The sequence below is a fragment of the Tetrao urogallus genome (assembly GCF_951394365.1).
Source record: "Tetrao urogallus genome assembly, chromosome: 4".
Lineage (NCBI taxonomy): Eukaryota > Metazoa > Chordata > Aves > Galliformes > Phasianidae > Tetrao > Tetrao urogallus.
The window spans coordinates 25,683,187-25,701,215 of NC_136817.1; the positions used below are offsets into that span (position 1 = coordinate 25,683,187).

The 18,029-nt window shown below is 38.9% G+C and overlaps 1 protein-coding gene across 1 annotated transcript in view; it reads left to right on the plus strand.

The window, feature by feature from the left end:
- RASGEF1B (RasGEF domain family member 1B) overlaps positions 1–18,029 on the plus strand; it is a gene marked incomplete at both ends in the record, with an annotated part of 106,617 nt that overhangs the window by 11,750 nt on the left and 76,838 nt on the right. The window contains one exon of the mRNA XM_079534086.1: positions 5,266–5,319. Coding sequence (XP_079390212.1) covers positions 5,266–5,319 — 54 coding nt within the window. The remainder of the gene's footprint in view (positions 1–5,265; positions 5,320–18,029) is intronic.

The following is an 18,029-nucleotide window of genomic DNA, read 5'->3' on the forward strand; positions in this document are numbered from 1 at the left end:
GGTGGAACTCGAATTATTATGAGACCTATTTTCATTCTGATGAGAGTTTTTAACTTAAGTTTCACAATTCTTTCCCCACCACCACTATCTGTTGTGTTTCTTTATTATTTCCTTAATTTCTATGACTTCTGGGTTTTCCTCATCCTTCCTAGCCCACTAATTTTACCACCCTAGTTCATTTCCAAACCCTGGCACTTGCTGGTTCTTGCTATGCTCTCTGCCTCACAAAGATGAGATGAGCTGTGGCACTGGAGTGCTCCCACTGCAGACTCCCCAGGTGCTTCATTATTTGCTTGTAATACTAGCATGCCTGCTGGGCCTAATTGAAGAGGCTACAGAGAAGCAAGTTTGATAAGGCAGGGAAAGGTGGTTGTCTTTTTCACCTTTTCTCTTTTCCTTTACCGTAGTATTGGCCACTGTAATGAGTGATCCCAGTTCATCAGTGAGCTAGCTAGATCTATAGAAGGCTTGTTTTTTGGTCCACTGCTAATAGCAGTGGGTCCTGTTGCACCAAGTAGATCTTAATCCAATCAGAGGTATTGGGGAGAAACAATTAGGGGAGATTCAGGTTGGAAATCAGGAAACACCTCTCTAAAAGAGTGGTGATGCAGTGGCACAGGCTGTCCAGGGATGTGGTGGGATCACTGTTTCCCTGGAGGTTTTCAAGAACCATGGAGATGTGGCACTGAAGGCATGGTTAGTGGGCATGGATATGGATATGGGTTGGTGTTGGACTTGGAGATTTCAGATGTCTTTTCCAATCTTAATGATTCTATGATTAGATATCCTGTGGGAGAGAATGAACACCTGTAAGTAGAGAATGGGGGCTTAATCCAGCAGAGTTGAAGGAGCTTGAGGTAATGGGGAAAAGTATAGCAAGCAACTCAGCCAGCCTGGGTTGGAAAGAGCAAGAGACTTCAAGTAGAAAGGAAAGACAGCATGCAGAATTGAAAGGTCTTAAGTGCTGCAAATCTCATCTTTGGGACTCTGTTTTCACCAGCTCTCTGAGGAGGAAAAAATGAAGTATAGCACTGTGACTGATTTTTTTTTTTTCAGAGGGGCTTTGGGCAATGGATTCTTACAGACAGTAAATTTCTAAAGCAAACATCTATGGAACTTTGCTTTAATTCTGAGCCCTGACCCTTCTTGCTTCATGGATATGTTAATGAACTACTTAATTAGAGAATATTGATAGCATATGGTTCATCATTATGTACAGTATATCAGGCTCTAATGCTAGTTAGTATTTCATACTTTAAGATTGCAGCTTCTCTCAAAATATTTAAGCCTGTTTTCAAAAGTTACTTCTGAAAATCTGTAATGCTGAAGAGTGCTCCTAAATTTCATAGGTTGTTACAATGTCCTTACCTTGTTCTACCTCCTCTGTGCAATGCAAGCTGTAACCTCAGTAAGTTTTGTTTCCTCAATTGTAGCACTAGAAAACAAATAAGGTTGTTGATGGGCTTTGCCGAAGGGCATGATTCTTTAAAGAGTGGAAATAGAGATCAGCAGCCAGCTCACCATACTGTCTGCTTGGAAAGGTATTATGTGAGGTCATAGGAACAGATATTTAAGATACAGATCATAGTTTTCAATAGGCATTACGTGCCCCAAAGGGAGATAGTTGAACAGTCTTCTGTTCAAGTAGAACTAGGGAAAGGATGGAAGCCTTGTATGGTGAAGGACTCCAGAATTTCAAAACAGGACTAGGTGCATGAGAAGAAAGCTCTTTGTATTAAAGTTTCTGAAGAAATGTCACTGTAAGAAAATGAATAGTTTATTTATATAAACGTTTTCCTTTGGAATGTAAAGTTAACAGGAATTTTGTGTCAAACTGAATGTGGAAGTGATTGGGGAATTAAATGGCAAAACATTCTCCTGACACACATTCTGAAAGTGAAGAGGTCAGGCAACTGGCTGTGAGGAGTATACTGTCAGAATGATAACATTTCCTTTTTCATGAGTCAAATTCATCTAAGACGTACAAGGGATGTACTAGGTGGAACACAAGAGCTTCCTTTCAGAAGGTGTGGGGAGAGGAGAGTTTAAGTGGTAGCTATGTAGAAAGCAACATCCTGGCTTGTTAGTTCACATCTCAATCATCAAATGGCTACACCAGTGAGTACAGTCAATAGAAGTTGATTTATCTTCTCTGTGTGCTGGATGATGATACATAGAATGTTTATAGATAAAAACATGCAGTGAACTAACAAGTGGGAGTATGGCATTTGTGAAGGTGGGGAAAACTGCAGAGGTGAATTGCATCCTCAAAATAACAGTCCCTATACTCGTGGTTCAAAAAAGAAAAAAAAAAAAGCTAAAACTTTAAACACTTCAAGGTCAAGTTGCCGAGGCTAAGTCACTGAACTTGAGTTAGGCTGAAAATAATTTTAACCCTTTTGTTGTGAGAAGCTTTTTCAGGTGTCCTATGAATTTCTGGTACATGCTGAACACAAGAACAATTAGGGAAGTAAAGGGAAAGAAAATCTATCAGCTAGCCTTGGAAAAACAATTTATCCTTCTGGCCTGTTGTCTCTACTGCTAGGTGGAAATTCTACAAAAATCCTTGTGGACACTTGTGGCTGAAAGTAGGAATTTTTTTCCAAACAAAGGACACTATCCATGTTGATGAGAAATGCCGTTCAATTCATTTGCTTAAAACTAAATATTGTATATGCTCTCAATTGAAAGGAGACCCCTTTCAAATGTACTTGATTTAGACAAGCCTCCTGAGATACTGCTTACATGGGGATTTGGGAAGTATTCAAATGGTTTCCCTTAAATATGTGAATCTGGCTGTATCTTCAATTAAGTGAACTTCTTCCAAAAAAAAAAAAAAAGTGCTCTGATGAAAGCTGTAATTTTTCTAATGAGATGGATCTTAATTTGCAAGTCTTAATAAGGCATTCTGCTGTGAGTAGACTTGCTGTGAGTTGTTACTTTGCATCTCTGGATGAATGCATCAAAGGCAGTGTTTCATCACAGGGCTGTTTCCCAAGCTTTATTTTTGTGCACTCTTTGAAAAATTGGGATTATGTTCAGTGTTCTTGGAGCTTAGACCCTTTGCATGGTGTCTGCTGGTAAAAATTCTGGACTGAATGTCTTTTGGATTTTAGAGATTGAAATGGAGAAGGCCACTTCCTCAGCCTGTGTTACACACTTCATGCAGGCTGTGTGCAGTGATTGTATACAAGATAGGTCTAAAAATAACACTATGAATTCGTGTTTCTTTTTTCAGTGGCTACAGGGTACTACTTGTTTTTCCTCTTAATTTTATGCTGTTTTTCTTAATTGCTGACTCTGAAAATGCAGAGTGGAACAAGAACTGATCTGTGAGTTTTAGAAACGTCTCAGAGTAAAATGCTGCTTTATAGCTGGGCAACCCAATAACTGGTGATGAGCTCTATGGCCATTGAAGAGAATTCCATTGCTTCATGTTCCCAGCTGTTAAGTATCACGTTGGAGCTTGTGAGCAATTTAAAACTTTTCATACATAGTGCATAGCTGCTTTTGTGCAATTACCATTCTGCACTTGAAATATTTCTTAAATTTATATATAGTGTACATTTGTTCTTGCTATATGATTAGTGTCTTGAGATCCTATAATCTGATAGAGCTTTGGGCAGTCTAATGTGGTGGGATCCAAGGGCTGTGGGAGCAAAGCAGCCACTCTGGAATCAAAGATAACTGCAGTGAAGCAAAAATTAATGTGGAGGAACTTCTTGCATACAGAAAGTCTCAGTGGCTATGCAAAAGTGGACTACTTATCAGTGATTTTTTTTTTTTTCCTATTTGCTATAAATAAGTTGACACAAGGCTCCCATGTCTAGGTTGGCTAAAGTTAAACCAGTTATTGCTGGAACCTTGTTTGCACGGGGGGGATTCAGCTTCAGTGGCAGACAATCTTTCAAGTCACCTGTAATTGCCAGTGTGGGTGAAACTCTACTGTGAACAAACAATAAGAATTCCCCTCTTCCACGTTTATCAGTGTTCAGGCATATTGAGGTCTGCAAATAAGTAGTTGTCCCATGTCCAGACTCTCCAAGGAAAGGTTTGCTTAAAGAGCAAATGCTGGGCATTTTTTTTTTAAAAAAAAAAGTTAAATTCTAGTTTCAGAGGCTAAGCTTACCTTGAACTCGTAAGTTTATAGGCCATGCCACTAGCAAATATGTTTTTATTATGTGAGCTATTAGATATGACTTGCATTTTGTCTGGAGATAAAGCTGATGTGTGACTTGAGTAGGGTTAACGATTATGAGAAAGAGCAACATACTTCTGTCAGCTCAGCTGCTCATTCTTAATATAAAATTCTGTTTAAAAGATCTGAATGTAGCTTGAATGCCTTGCTATGAACAAGTCCAAGCTGATAAGATGAGAGGGTAAGAAATACTATGCATTGTGCTGAAATGGCTGGGTGCTTCCTGTTCTTGTTGTGTTGTGCAGGAGTGCTTCGCATCCTGAAAAGGAGATAAAATGAAGCCCCTAATGAGTGTTAATTTCTTTTCTAAAGTATTGATGGCTTGCTGGAACTTAATGGCCCATCTGCAAACAAGTGAACTGAGTATGGGACTTTGTTTGCATCTGTCTTCCAGCTTTACAGCTCACTCAAGGGTCAGAGGTGCTGTGCTCTAAAGGGCTTCTCTGCCTGGAGAACCTTACCTGTTACAGGCTGCCAGATATTGGCCTTTGTGGTGTATTTCTCTTGGCTTTGATTAAATGCTCTTTTATTTTTTTTCGTGGAAAGGTGATGTTTTGGTGTCAGTATGTAAAGCATCAGCAACACTCTGGGGACAATTTCATAGAGTCAGCATGAAATAAATTGGTGATTAAGCTTTGTGCTACCTCTTTTCCAAGTGATATTCTTTCACTATCAAATATTGATAGAGTCACAAAATAGTTTGATTTGGAAGGAACCTTTAAAGACCATCTCATTCCAACCCACCTACCGTGGGCAGGGATGCCACTCACCGGGTTGCTCAAAGCCCTGTCCAGCCTGGCCTTGAACACCTGAAGGGATGGGGCATCCACAGCTTCTCAGTGTAGGTTTAAACAACATAAATCTAGAAAAGTATATTTAGTCTGTATCATCTAGCTGAGAGAACAAAGAGCTTAAAAGCAGCATGCATACCTTGATGTCAATACACTGTTCTATTTTACAGCAGTTACTTGTTTTAATATTTAGAAATGTTCTGATAAATGAAAGATTTTCCAACACATGACTATATTAGCCTGGACTGATGGATCTTCTGTCTCTTTATTTTGCAGACAGTGCATTTCAGTACATCGGCTCATGCAAAGTCCTTATCTGCCCACAAACAGGTATGCTGTTTTTTCCATGTGTGCACTTTTTTTTTCCTCCATATGTGTCAGGCAAATAGTGGCACCTATTTGCTGCTTGTTCTCTGGTACTAAAAGAGGAAGAGAACCATGGTGGATTGTGGATATGGAGTAGAATCCACCTGTGTAGAAATTTGGTTGTGGTTTGCAATAAGCATTTAGATGAAAGAAGCTTGAAATGTTTGCAAGCCTCTACATAAATGACTTTACTTGCAAGTACAAGATTTCCTCATTCACAAGTTGTGTGGAAGCTTGCGAATTCATTTCCACTCAGTCTGTACATTCATCAAATAAGGTTATTGTTACAAAGGTCTCTAGACAACTTGAACTTACGAACTTTGGACTTTCTATGCAGGTCTAATAGGTCAAATAGAAGGGGGAACATGTAGCCGGGGAGCCAAGAAGTCTGAAACCTCTGAGAATACCACAGAAATCTAAATATACATGCATGTCTGTATGTAAAGATTGTTCACTCTGCCATCCTCATGCTTGAGTCAGCAGCTTCAGCTTTAGGGATCTTTTTTGCAAGAAAGCATTCTAGAAGTGTTATTTTCTTATAGAAACATCAGATAAGGTACCTGGTAGTTATCTACTAATAGGGATAATTATGTTCTGCCTTCTCACCTTGCTCAGCCTTTCAGTAAATTAGCAGTCTTACAACTACATAAATTCAAGTTTTATGACATTTCTTAATGATAAGGAACTTTTAAATCTCAGTGACTGTGCACAGTAATGATGGCCAGAGGGAAAAGGAACCGAAGAGACTATGAAGACATCTTGTGATCCTCCCCAACTTCTGTATATTTGTTTAGAACAATTAGGGTATATTTTGCATACTTGTTGCCTTCACTGTTTGAGGATATGACAGTACTCAACTGGCTCAAGTCACTGATAGTCTGATTACAAAAACAAAACAAAAAAATCATTCAAGTCTTAACTTACTAAAATTTGAAGGAATGCTTTACTTACAACCTTTGTAATAAAGTGTTTCAGTATTACGTAAGGCCAGAACTGAGCATGTTTCTGAATCAAAGTAAAATTAATTTCTTGTCAGCTGAATGACTATTTGTTCATGTTAAGTACAATTCCCACTCTTGTGTATTTCAGCTAAAATTGACAAAATAGATATCTGAATTGGTGATATTGTGCTTAAATTGACTATTCCCACTCACAGCTGTTTCTGCCTTTGAGAGCATAGTTATTAGGATGTTATATTCCAGCTGTTATGCACTAACTAAATTTTCCATTTGCTGGAGAGAGCAAGAGCTGCGTGGTGCTATTGTTGCCCTGTGAAGTATTTGTTTTCAATTACATAAATATTTATGGCTCTTCAATTCCAAATAGTGGTTCTGGCTGTTCTGTTGGTCACGTACTATGAAGAATCTCAGCCAGGAAGTGGAATGTAGATGAGAATTCTGGTTTCCAAGGTCATATTCCTGAAGAACTGCTTGTGGAAGATGGGGCAATCGCATATTTGATTCTGTTAGCAGAGATGTAGAGATTATAATGCTGAATAGTGCTGGGAAAATGATATCTTTCCTAGAAATGACATACTTCAGAACTGGTTTCTTCTCCTTGCTTTGTCTTCTCTCCATTTCTTCATCCAACACTGAATCAGAATTTATTCAAAATTGGACCTAGATGTCAACCTTCCAGCTGGGTAGCAATATTTGTGTCTATCATTTGAGTAGACCACATGTCCCCAAATGAATCCAGTACCCAGGTTCTTGTCTTCATGATAACCTGAGATCCCTGGTGTTTTTTCCAGCTAATTGTTCTGCAGTGTAAGTTGGACAAACAAGAAGATCATTTAGAAGCAATAGATATTATTTTATTAAAAACAGTGAAATGTGAGATAAAAATGTTGAGTGCTTGAAGATGAATAATAATCAAAGTTGGGGTGTGAAGTGAGTTTCTAATTACAATGGCAGAGGTGAGAATGTTGAGGGAGGGGGCTATAAGCACTGTTTTTGAAATTGCTAAAACAGTAATATAAGTTTACTGATGTAAAACCAGCTGTTTTGTTATTGTGATGAGTGGCTTACATACTGTATGTATATACTATTATCCTTTTATTGTTGAACTGAGACAGAGACCAAACACAATTCAGGAAGGGCATTTATACAGGTTAGTATCTTAGCTGTGGCTTAGGATGTGGGAAGTCTTTACTGTTTTGATGTGTGCATTGGAAAGTTACTTTGGGGAGCTTCCAAACAGTGATTTTTTTCTGCTGCTGCTATCTTAATTTCAGATCATCTTTGTAATGTGGTGTTTGAATGTGAGTGGAAGCAGTTATGAAATCATGAGTCATGGGGCCCAGAGGCAGTAGAAACACAGGTCTGAACTGGACAGGCTGTATCCAGAAAACTTAAGTGCAATTAGGAGATGACTAAAAAGCTGGACTACCTCATTAGCAAATCAGTAAGCTGGGAAGCTTTGTCAAATACTACAGCCTGAGTTAGAAAAGTGGTATGAGATCCCTCAAGCTTGGGGTCTTGCTTTAATGGGATAAAATGTAGTTGTGTAAGCACAGCTTATTCTCTTCAGAATATGAGTTTGAAGGCTGTGAATGCATGTTAGAAGCAGTGTGTCCTCTTCTTGCACTTAAACTCTTTTCACAGCAGATGTCAGTTCTTTGTTTCCAACCAGAGCTCTATCTCAGGAAGAAGTTGTGGAGTGAAAAAGAGAAAGGGGAAGAGATGTGCTAGTATAAAACCTATTTTATGGTGAGGCATACAAATTTTGTGAATTTTGTACTTGCTAGATGAATCTTAGCAATGCATTCTGAGTATATGTAAAATTCCTCTTTCACCCTTCTAATAAGTTCTTTTTTTTTTTTAATGTATAGACATTGGTGGAGGGGGAGGTGGGGATTGGCAGACATATTAAATCTGAATAGAAGCTGATTTTCAAGCCCAGGGTTGATAGTGGTCCTTATGGAAGGCAAACTAATGTCACAATGAAGGAGGCAGGAAAAGTGGATGTGGGAAAGGTATGAATTTGCCTTGGCATTTTTAAGATCAAAAATTAAGCAGATGTTCTAATATGATTACATCATGTACATATTTTTGCTTAAATATACTTCCAGTGGAAGAAGCAAAGGACAAAAATACATTCACTTTGCTCCTTATTTGAAAGAACTGATCATCTTCTTTGGCAGATGTATAGAGCCGTAGCACTGGCACGTGCAGGTTGGCTTGGAATGGTAGCCAGAAAGCATTGGCTTGTGTGTGCCACTAAGGAACTTCAGTGGTTTGTCTCCCCTGACCTTGTTGCTTATGCCTATACTTAATGTCATATTGCTTCTACACAGGTGAACCTTGCGGTACAGGAGTTCATCTTAGTGCTCTTGTAGTTCAATAAACAGAACCCCTAGAAGGCTGTCTGTAATGAACTGTGTTGTAATGAGTGTTGTTTCCTGCAGACCAAGGAGAAAGGATGTGCTATCAATTCTTATTTCCACAAATCTAGTTTTCACTTTTGCTTTTTACCCTATGACATGTTATCTTCAATTTTAATAATACCAGTAAGGCTAACTTCTGCTACTGATGATGACCAGTAAAATTGAACTCACAACACAATTAGAGATAATATTTCATTTTCCTCTTAAATCAGTGTAGCCAGAGGTATCATCTGTATCCTAGCATGTAGCCTTGAAACTACTACAGTTTCCTAATATGTAATGTGTTTTCTGATTCCATACAGTTTTTGAGTGACTGTAATGACAATATAAAATAGCTTAGTGAAAAGTTCTATCTTAGACTTGAGTAAAACTGTAAAAGTTCCCAGGCTTTAGTGCTAAGACAAAAAAAAAAAAAAATTCTATAACTTGCCCACCTTGTGGGGTAGAAATCTTGTTTTTTAATGACAGCCGTCTTGTAGGATAAAGCCATTAATAATTCTGAGTTATTTTGGATAAAATCTCCAGAATACATTTTGAATTCATTATGATTAAGGAAATTGGAGGATGCACTTGATTTAAGAAAGTGTCTGGAGCAAAACTGCTGCAAGAAATGTTTAGAAGTCTGTGGCAGGAGTGTTACACAACATTAAGCCCTTGGCTTACTCTTTTTAGAAAGTTCTGGTACATGCTGCAGAGGCTTATTTTCTGTCATGAGACTGTAATTACCATCTAATTCGGCCTTGTATGTTTTGAAAATACGCAGAGGGAAACCTTTTGTTTCCTATTCTTGTGACTTGAGTTCGTTAATAATCACTCTTTGTCAACACTGTTTTCGTGAGAGAGCTTAAAATTCCTTTGGGATTGAAATTCTTATTTCAACATCAACTCTCCATGCTCTGCATTTAGGCCTTTCTGTAGCATATTCTAAATGGAAACTTGAGTCAAGTGTGTCAGACAAACTGCCACACCAGAGGCAGGGCTTGGTTCTTAACTGCTTTTTGGTGGAGGCATGGATGAGAGGTGAGTTCTCTCACAGTGGGCCAGAGGGGCCATCAGCACAAGTAGGACTTGATCCTACTTGAGTGCTTCAAGTCCTGATTGCTGTCCAAATATCTTGGGTTTTTCAAAATGCTTTATTTTGAGCCTGCTTTTGGTATGGCTATGTTCCAAGGGTTAAGATTCACCCCAGCTCCCACAGTGTGCTCAAACTACTACCAAAGGATCAAGAAATTGAGAAGCTATTTGCACAGGAGAGAGTTAGAAGGATGACTTCCCAGGAGAAGGAACTTCTCCCCATGTTAAATGCAGGAATATTTAGCTGATCAATATTTACTAGGCTTAGGATTGTCTTTCACTTGAAGATATTGCAGTGGTGTGATGTTTATCAGCTGATCTAATTTAGTGCTAATGCTTTGTAGGCATGTTACCATTTGCTTCCTTTCTCAAAACTTTTGTTAAAATAAAGGAAATATCCATTGGATTCATTTCCTTTGCTGGATTTACATTATCTGTAATGTTGAAGTTGGTGCCTGCACTAGGCCATTTTAATCTCCAAGAAAGTACTGTTCAACTGGAGAAGTGCTAAAACAGAACATGAATCCATTTGGAATGGATGTCATTGATGTTGTTAAATTAGGGATTAATCCAGCTTTCTTTACCTAACACTTCTTCAGGTCCTAGTCAGTCTGTCTTAAATCTGTTGTAAAATCAGATGCTGTCAAGTTTTTTTGTTACACTTCAGAATCAGCTGGTGGGAGGATACAAACCAAATGAGCCCTATTCCTAGAGACCTGTTGTGTAGTTGTTTACATAGGTCTGTAAAAGAGATTGTATGAGGTTGCTTTTAGGCATCTTACTTTTAAGACAGAAACAAACTTTGAGTCAGCAAAAGTAACACAATCAGGATGAAACTTGAAATCTAGCTTGAATGTATCATCTTAAATACGATTGATACATTTTAAGCAACTTTTGAAGGGTCAGCAAAGAAATAGACATTTGTTTTACTCTAAGGTTACTTCCGAAAATACTGAAAGGGATATTTGTGTATCCTTTGACTTTTTTGTGTGTGTGTGTTTTTTTTTTTTTTGTTTTGTTTTTATAAAAATCGACAACCTGAAGATTGCATTAGGATTAGTTATAGTGCAGGACTGCCTTTCATTATCAGAAGGTTTGTCTAGTTTTCTGGAGTGGTCTGTAATTAGATTTTTGAAGAAGCTTGAAGATCTGAGGTTTGCAGTGTTCTATGACGTGCCACCACCAATGTGAAAGTCTGTTTTGCAGCACTCTGCTGGAGGCCCATTAACAAAGCAGATAGTCCTATGGTTCAAATGTGATTAAGATTAATGCTCTGAAAACAAATACAGCTTAGGGAGATGCACACAGTGTTGACCAAACTGGTTCCACAGTTCCATGGGGAACAAAGTTCCATGTGCTTGCAGCTCTGCAATCTGGGTGAAGTTTTCAGATGGAACTTCCATGGAACAGCACTTAGTGAAACTTTTTCTGGGGGAGGAGTTGTGTTGGAATTCCTTGGCTTTTCTATTTATATTTGAGTATTTGCTGGCTAGTAGCCCAAGGTCTTAGTACTCATGGTTTAGCTTGGTGGGTGCTGTGCTCTGCATTGTCTAAGCTTCCCTTTTTCATCCTTAGTCTCTTTCCAAAGCATACTGAAACTGATGTTAAGTGATACTGTTTGTAGGGGAACTGTTAGGTCAAGGCTTGAACTGATGATGGAGCACCTGGTGAAGGGCTGGCCTAGGGAACAGGGGCAAATTATTTGCACCTATGCTCCCCATGTGACCAGATGGGTTGGACCCAGTGTGGATCCACCCTGGGCTCATATAAGGGCCAGCCACTGAAAGGAGGGCTTCTCTTGGACCTAGGCTGCTTCCTGCAAAGGGGTGCTGTATAGCCAGAGAGCCCCTTCATTGGTTGGGTGAGTTCAACACCTCTTTCTGTGTATGACTCTTGACCTACCTGTGAATGCTTTGTCTGGTATTGCCAAGAACCTGTCAAAAGCAGTTTTACATCTTTGTGAGCAGTACACCTTTGAATGGTATTCAGTCTTGAAGATAAGCTTGTTAGAACTGATAAAGTCCCCTTCTTGTTGCTTTAAATTTTGTTTCAGTTTTTGGTTTCTGCACAAACTCAAATCCATTCATCACTGGATTTGCAAACATGTATGACTATGGTTAAGTTCAGCAGACTCTTTGCCTCTTTGTGCCTTTCAGGCTGATAAAGTACAGTAATAGTAAATATCCCATGGCATTCTTCTTGCAAAAACAAGGAACATGAGTTATGATTGAAGTTACTTCACATTCATTTCACCTTGAGAATGGTTATAAACTTCATTGCTATTTAAAAATACCATCCTTTGTTACCATAATTACTTGGCACTCTATTTTTTTTTTTTTTTTTTTTTAGTCAACAGTGGCTTCTTTTGATTGCATCTAATCTTTTTTTTAGACTGAAGATACTTCCCAGTAGGTGTATAATTAAGTTAATATTCATAAGGGCTCTGTGTAACTTAATACAGTAAAAATGGATCAAAATTGAGCAAATGATCAAAGTTGATGACTTCTCAGATAAGGATCTATGTGATCACCACTAAGATCATCTAGTCTAACTGTCAACCCAACCCCATCATACCTGCTAACCATGTGTCACTCAGTGCCTCAAAAGTTTGATCCCTTGTTTCTAGAAGTAGTAATCTGAATTGGCAATATTGCTAGTACATGCACTACCAGAATGAAATGGAAATTGACTTTTTTTTTTCATGGGAGAGGGTGGGAAGTTTGTTCACTTGGATTTTGTATTGGTCTGTTCTTAGTTCATTAAGCCTACTGTCTGCCCACTGCCTGCTGACCATGCTCAGGTCTTGAAGCAGCAAACCACATACATACAGTCCAGCAACAGCTGGCCTGTGTTGAAGTGAGAAGTTGATGTATTGATTTGGATGTGTAGCACCAGTGAAGTTGAAGGATTTCTAACCAAATGAGTTGGTGAAATCAAACTTGAGGAAAGCTTTGTGTGAAGGGACAGGTTAAAGGTGGATGGGGTGTGGAAAAATCATGCTACCTTGTCTATTGAATTGTTAACTTCAGCAAATGATACAGTTATTCTGATATGGCATAGTGACCAGGGAATGTTCCATGAATTGTTGTGTGGTTAAACTGTGTCAAGCTCTAAATCACATCTATGGTAATGTGAAAGCTAGAATAAATATTAGAGGCAACAAGTAACCATCCTGTCTTTCAAACAAGAAATAGCTTAGGCTATTCAGTCTGAAATACGTTATTTTCTGTTCATATGTTTTTATGAAAGGAACTGTATTTTATCCCAGAGAGTCATACTGTGTATGCAGTATGAAAAAATAAAGCTGCTAGGCATAGGACTCACAGTTTGGTACCCACTTTAGGTGTACGTATAAAAGAATCACTGTTTAAATGTGAAATAACTAAATTAGAATAATCAGTTGCTTAACTTCCAAATTATTTCTGAATTTAGTGCTATATAGCCTGCTGCAGTAATGAGTGTCTGTTTCCATTTAAGTATTGCTACATCTTCCTCCAATCGAGTTCCCTTTTAATCTTCTGGCACTCATCATAGAAGGGCCTAGGGCTGTTTTTGGTGGTGTTTTTTTGTTTTTGTTTTTTTTCCTGGTGTTTGAATGAGATTTTCCTAGCTTTGCTTTTTCTGCTGCATGGTGTTAGTTAAACTCCAGGACAAACTGATTTAAGTGTCTTTTGCCTTGGAATAGCATTAAAATATGCTATTCACTGTGTCACTGGTAATTATAGTTTATAATGAGGCTGTCTGCTTCTCATCTATTTCTTATGTTTGTCTGTCAGAGATGCTTCACTTGTACATAACTGTGGATGCTCACATCACAGTGATTAGTTACAAGAAATAAGCTTTTATATACTGTGCTGATAGAAGTTTGTTCATTATCCTCACTGAGTGATAGAATATTCTTTGTATCTTTAAGAAACCACAGACTTTCACTGACCATATGAGCTAAATATATATATTTATATTTTATATATATATATTTTAACTTTATATTTTATCTATATATATTTTTTCTTGCTTGTAGACTGGAGTTCTCTACGGTTTTGGTCATTACTTGTTGCAGTGGTACCTAACAATCAGGGCTAAATGTGTTTTCTTCAGCTACATTGCAGATATCCCAGTTATCTTTCCATTTGCAACATTAGAACACCAGCATTACTCGCCTGTCCCTCTCACCGCAGCATAAACTTTCCCTGTTCATCTGCTGTCTACTATCTTCAGCCTCCAAATTTGACTAGGCTTGAGCCAGGCTCTTGACTGTTTGTTCTTTATCTTGTGTTCCGAGAGCTGCAGAGATGTGGTGTGGAACTGAGGGATGTGGTTAGAAGGTATGGTGGGAATGGGTTGATGGCTGAACTTCATGATATTAGTGGTCTCTTCTAACCTTGAGGATTCTATGAGAAATACATAAGAAAGGAACAGAGATAAATGATCTGGCACACACCAACTTTCTGACTACATTGTGCTGGCAATTTAATCTAGAATTGCAGTGTAGTGGTCAATTCAGACAAGGCAGGTCTGCAGGCCTGCTGGCAAGACCTGTCTGCTTCTGAGCCCACCTTGAGAGGCAGTCACCAAAAGGAGTAAGTGCCACCTGCTTTTGTTGCCAGTGTTGGATTTGACAGCAACACTGAAGACCTCTATCATGTACTGGTTAGTATGTAATTAATGCTAGTGTCTTTGTGAATGCTTGTTTACTGGGAGCTGGACTAAGATCACTCAGCTCATTCTATGTGATGTGCCAAAGACAGAGCAGATGGTAATGCTTTGTGCCCTTCTAATCTGCTGTGAATTGGGACCAGTGACCTAGAAGGGATGGGCTCTGTGATGTTTTGCCTGTTTTCTGTGGTCTCCCAATCTACCCCCAGTTGTGCTTCTTGCAGGGAAGGCGTCATTGTAAATGTTAATTGGGAAAGATTACGTTGATTTCACAATGGATAGTATGTGATACAGAGTTAGTGTCCTGAAAGAGAGAAGGCTTTAGTCTGCTGAGCATGTAGCTGGCTTCAGAGGCATCCCATCTGTGCGTCTGCATAGCTCTAACCATCCTGACTACAGCTTAGTTTCCTGTATGGATGTGTTCTTTCAAAAGAAACTGCTTAATATACCAAACATGCTGGAGACCTCTCTGGACTAAAATTGTCATGGTAGACTTGCTTTATTAATCCTTTCTTCCTCTTGATTCTACAATTTTCCATTGCAACTTAAGATAAGCCTGGCAGGCTTTGAAGAAAATGAATAGTGTCAGGCTCTCCCTGCTCCACAACCTGCTGCTGTTGGCATGAAACTGGAGGTAGCTGTCGCTGATGCTGCTGCAAGGCTGCGTTAATATTTCATTGGTACTGCCAGCCCTTGGCTACCCATCAGCTGTCTCCTTGAATACACTGGGAGAGGAAAGGGGGAGTGGAGTAAATACAAATGATGCATCTGCTATTGTAGTAACAATATAAAGACTATTCTTGTTAATAATCAGAAGTTAAAACAAGCCTTCTTTTGCAGAATTATAAACTCATTAAAGTTGGGAGAGATCTCTACCATCATCGAGTCTAACTGTTGACCCATCATCATCATGCCCACTAAGCCATGTACCTGATCCAGCAAGGATTGATTTTGCTATCTGCAGTGATTTATAGTAAAAATTTTTATAGCCAAATGCTTAAACACTGATTTTGGAGTTGATGTAAGAACACTATATTACCAGAACTGTACAAATTGTCATGACTTACCTCCTCTTCTCTCTCCTAGCTGCCTGGGATCAGTATCAATGTGTTATAGCAAAATGCATTGCTGCAGGACCCTGTCTTTGACCATGTAGTTTTAAATGTTTGCTACAATCGTGCAGATGGCTTTGAGCTGGAGTGTTGCTCTTCCATTGGTGTTGCCCTGAGCTGGGTGTTACAGGCCTACTTGTGGCAAAGAACGGAAATGGACTCACTTAGTAATGAAGTTAAGGTGTTGTATTTGAGGACACAGCTGAAATGAGTAGGCTTGTAGATTGTAGGCCTGTAATAAGAGGTTGCTACCTTCTTCCACTGAACCACTGAAATTATTGGGTGGTAGAGACAAGAATAGGAGGCACAGCACCTTGGATGTTTGAGGGGGGGGATGAGATCCCCCTTGTTGTAAAAGTTCTCCTTGTTTTCTCAGTGAGATGCGCAAGCAGTAAGAAAATCGTGATCTGCCTCATCATCCAACCTTGTGAACTAAAAGTGATACAACTTGTGCTGAGTATTTAGCACAATGATGACTGTGGATCCATTCACACTTGAAAGATTAACGACAGAATTACTAAGCCTGTTTTTGGTAGGAGTATCCAGATGGTGCTGTTGTACAAAATGTTGCTGGCAGTTTTCTCAGTGTAGAATTGTTGCTCTGTATAAAGAGCAGCTTGTACTGTTAGCTCTTCTGTTATGTAGACACTATGGTGCAAGCTCTGGGGAGAAGGAATTTCTGATTCTCTGCAGTCAAGTCAGTCCTGAGACAAGGAACATACAGATATGGGAAAAACATGCTGTTGGCCATTGCTTGTCTTCTGTGACTTAGCGTGCTATCCAGTTCTCTACTCCTCAGATCATACTCTTATTGTTTTAATTGGGAATATTATGAAAGTAAAAAAAAATAAGAATCATTTCCACGTACATATTTATTCCTTTGTATCCTGAATACAAGAGGCAGGTGATGTAGCTATGGATTTGAGGCAGTGCTGTTTTCTGAATGGCAAGAGAATGAGGCTTGGTTCTGCTTTTGATTTGCCCTTAATCTAATAGGGCTGCTGTTTTTTGTCAGTAAAATACCATTAATGTTTCCTGACAGATTTTCAAAATCCAAATAAATTGCAGAAGGAAATCTGGGTAGCAAGTGTCATTTCTGTATCATAGAGATGCTGCTCAGGTTTGTGCATTTGGAGGGTGTTCAGAGACTAGCAGATTAATGAGGGTAATGACAGCTTCATAATGATGGGACTAAATTCTGCATGACAGAAATAGTAAGATAATTTTGATGTTCTTAAAACTGCATCAGTTCTAATTTTGGTTCTCTACGCTTTCCTTAACCTGTGTTCTTGGTTCTAGTGATCATTGAGGGTAATGGCTTTGATTAAATGCATCTGGCATTCAAACTGACCGCACTTGGTGTCCTTGAGTGGGCCTGTTAGCAACAAGACGAGATGACACTTGTCATTTCTGCTAAATTATTAAAAATAAATGAGCACAGCTTGGAGTGCGTTTGAGACATCTTCCCTTCTTAAAGGTAAATAAGGGCAAACATCCTTTATGAGAAGGACTACTAAATTGCTTGTGCCTTTCATTAAAGTGAATGTAACTTAATTCCCTGATGAGAATGAAATCCTAACAGGACAAGAAACACAAATCTAAAGCTTCTTTGAAGAATGCTTTTGTCTTGGCAAGTTTACTTGACTGTGAAATTAGGTGCTAATGATGCTGATGCTTGAAGCGTAGAAGGGCAATTAACCCATTGTATTTATATATTAGCAAGTGAAATGCTACTTTCTCCACTCATAATAACTGCTAAGTTCCCACTTAACCACACGCTTGCAGGTACTTGGTCAGGAGAAAAACCATTGCGGAGCATTAGAGTTTTTACTTGGTCTGAGTGTCAACTGGGTTGGAAGATTGCATTTGGACTATTGCATTCTGCTTAGGACGCTGGCCCAGGAGTGGATGTTCTAGGTCACTTTTCGCTAGAGTTCGTGAGTGCTCCACTCGAAAGTTTCTGTTTTCTCTTTTTACTTTAATCTTGTCTGTGTCTTACTCATTTCTCTTAGAGAAACGCTGTTTGATTTTAAACATGAGCAAAAGCTTCTGAATTGGCATTCACCATTATTCCTGGACTGTTAGAGAGTTTTCTTCGTTCTGCATCTAACTATCTCATACTAGCAGAACCCACAAGGTGGCAATGTCCTACAGTGGGATTGCTGCCAGGACGAGGACTGCAAGCTATTTCCGCATGAACCTGGCAGAAATACAGATAACTCGAATTTTGTTTACAGGATGAAATTGCTGACAGGCTATGGTAAAGACAACAGAGATGACTCTTTCTCAAAGTGAGGAGAACCTTCCTCACAAGACTATTTGGGACACAGGGATTAAGGTCTTCTGTGCAATCTCTGCAGCATCCTACATCTTTGCTTGGTATTTGTGCTTGTATGATGTCTCCTTTTCTTCCATCTAGTGTTGGATTGGAAAGACTTCTTGAAATT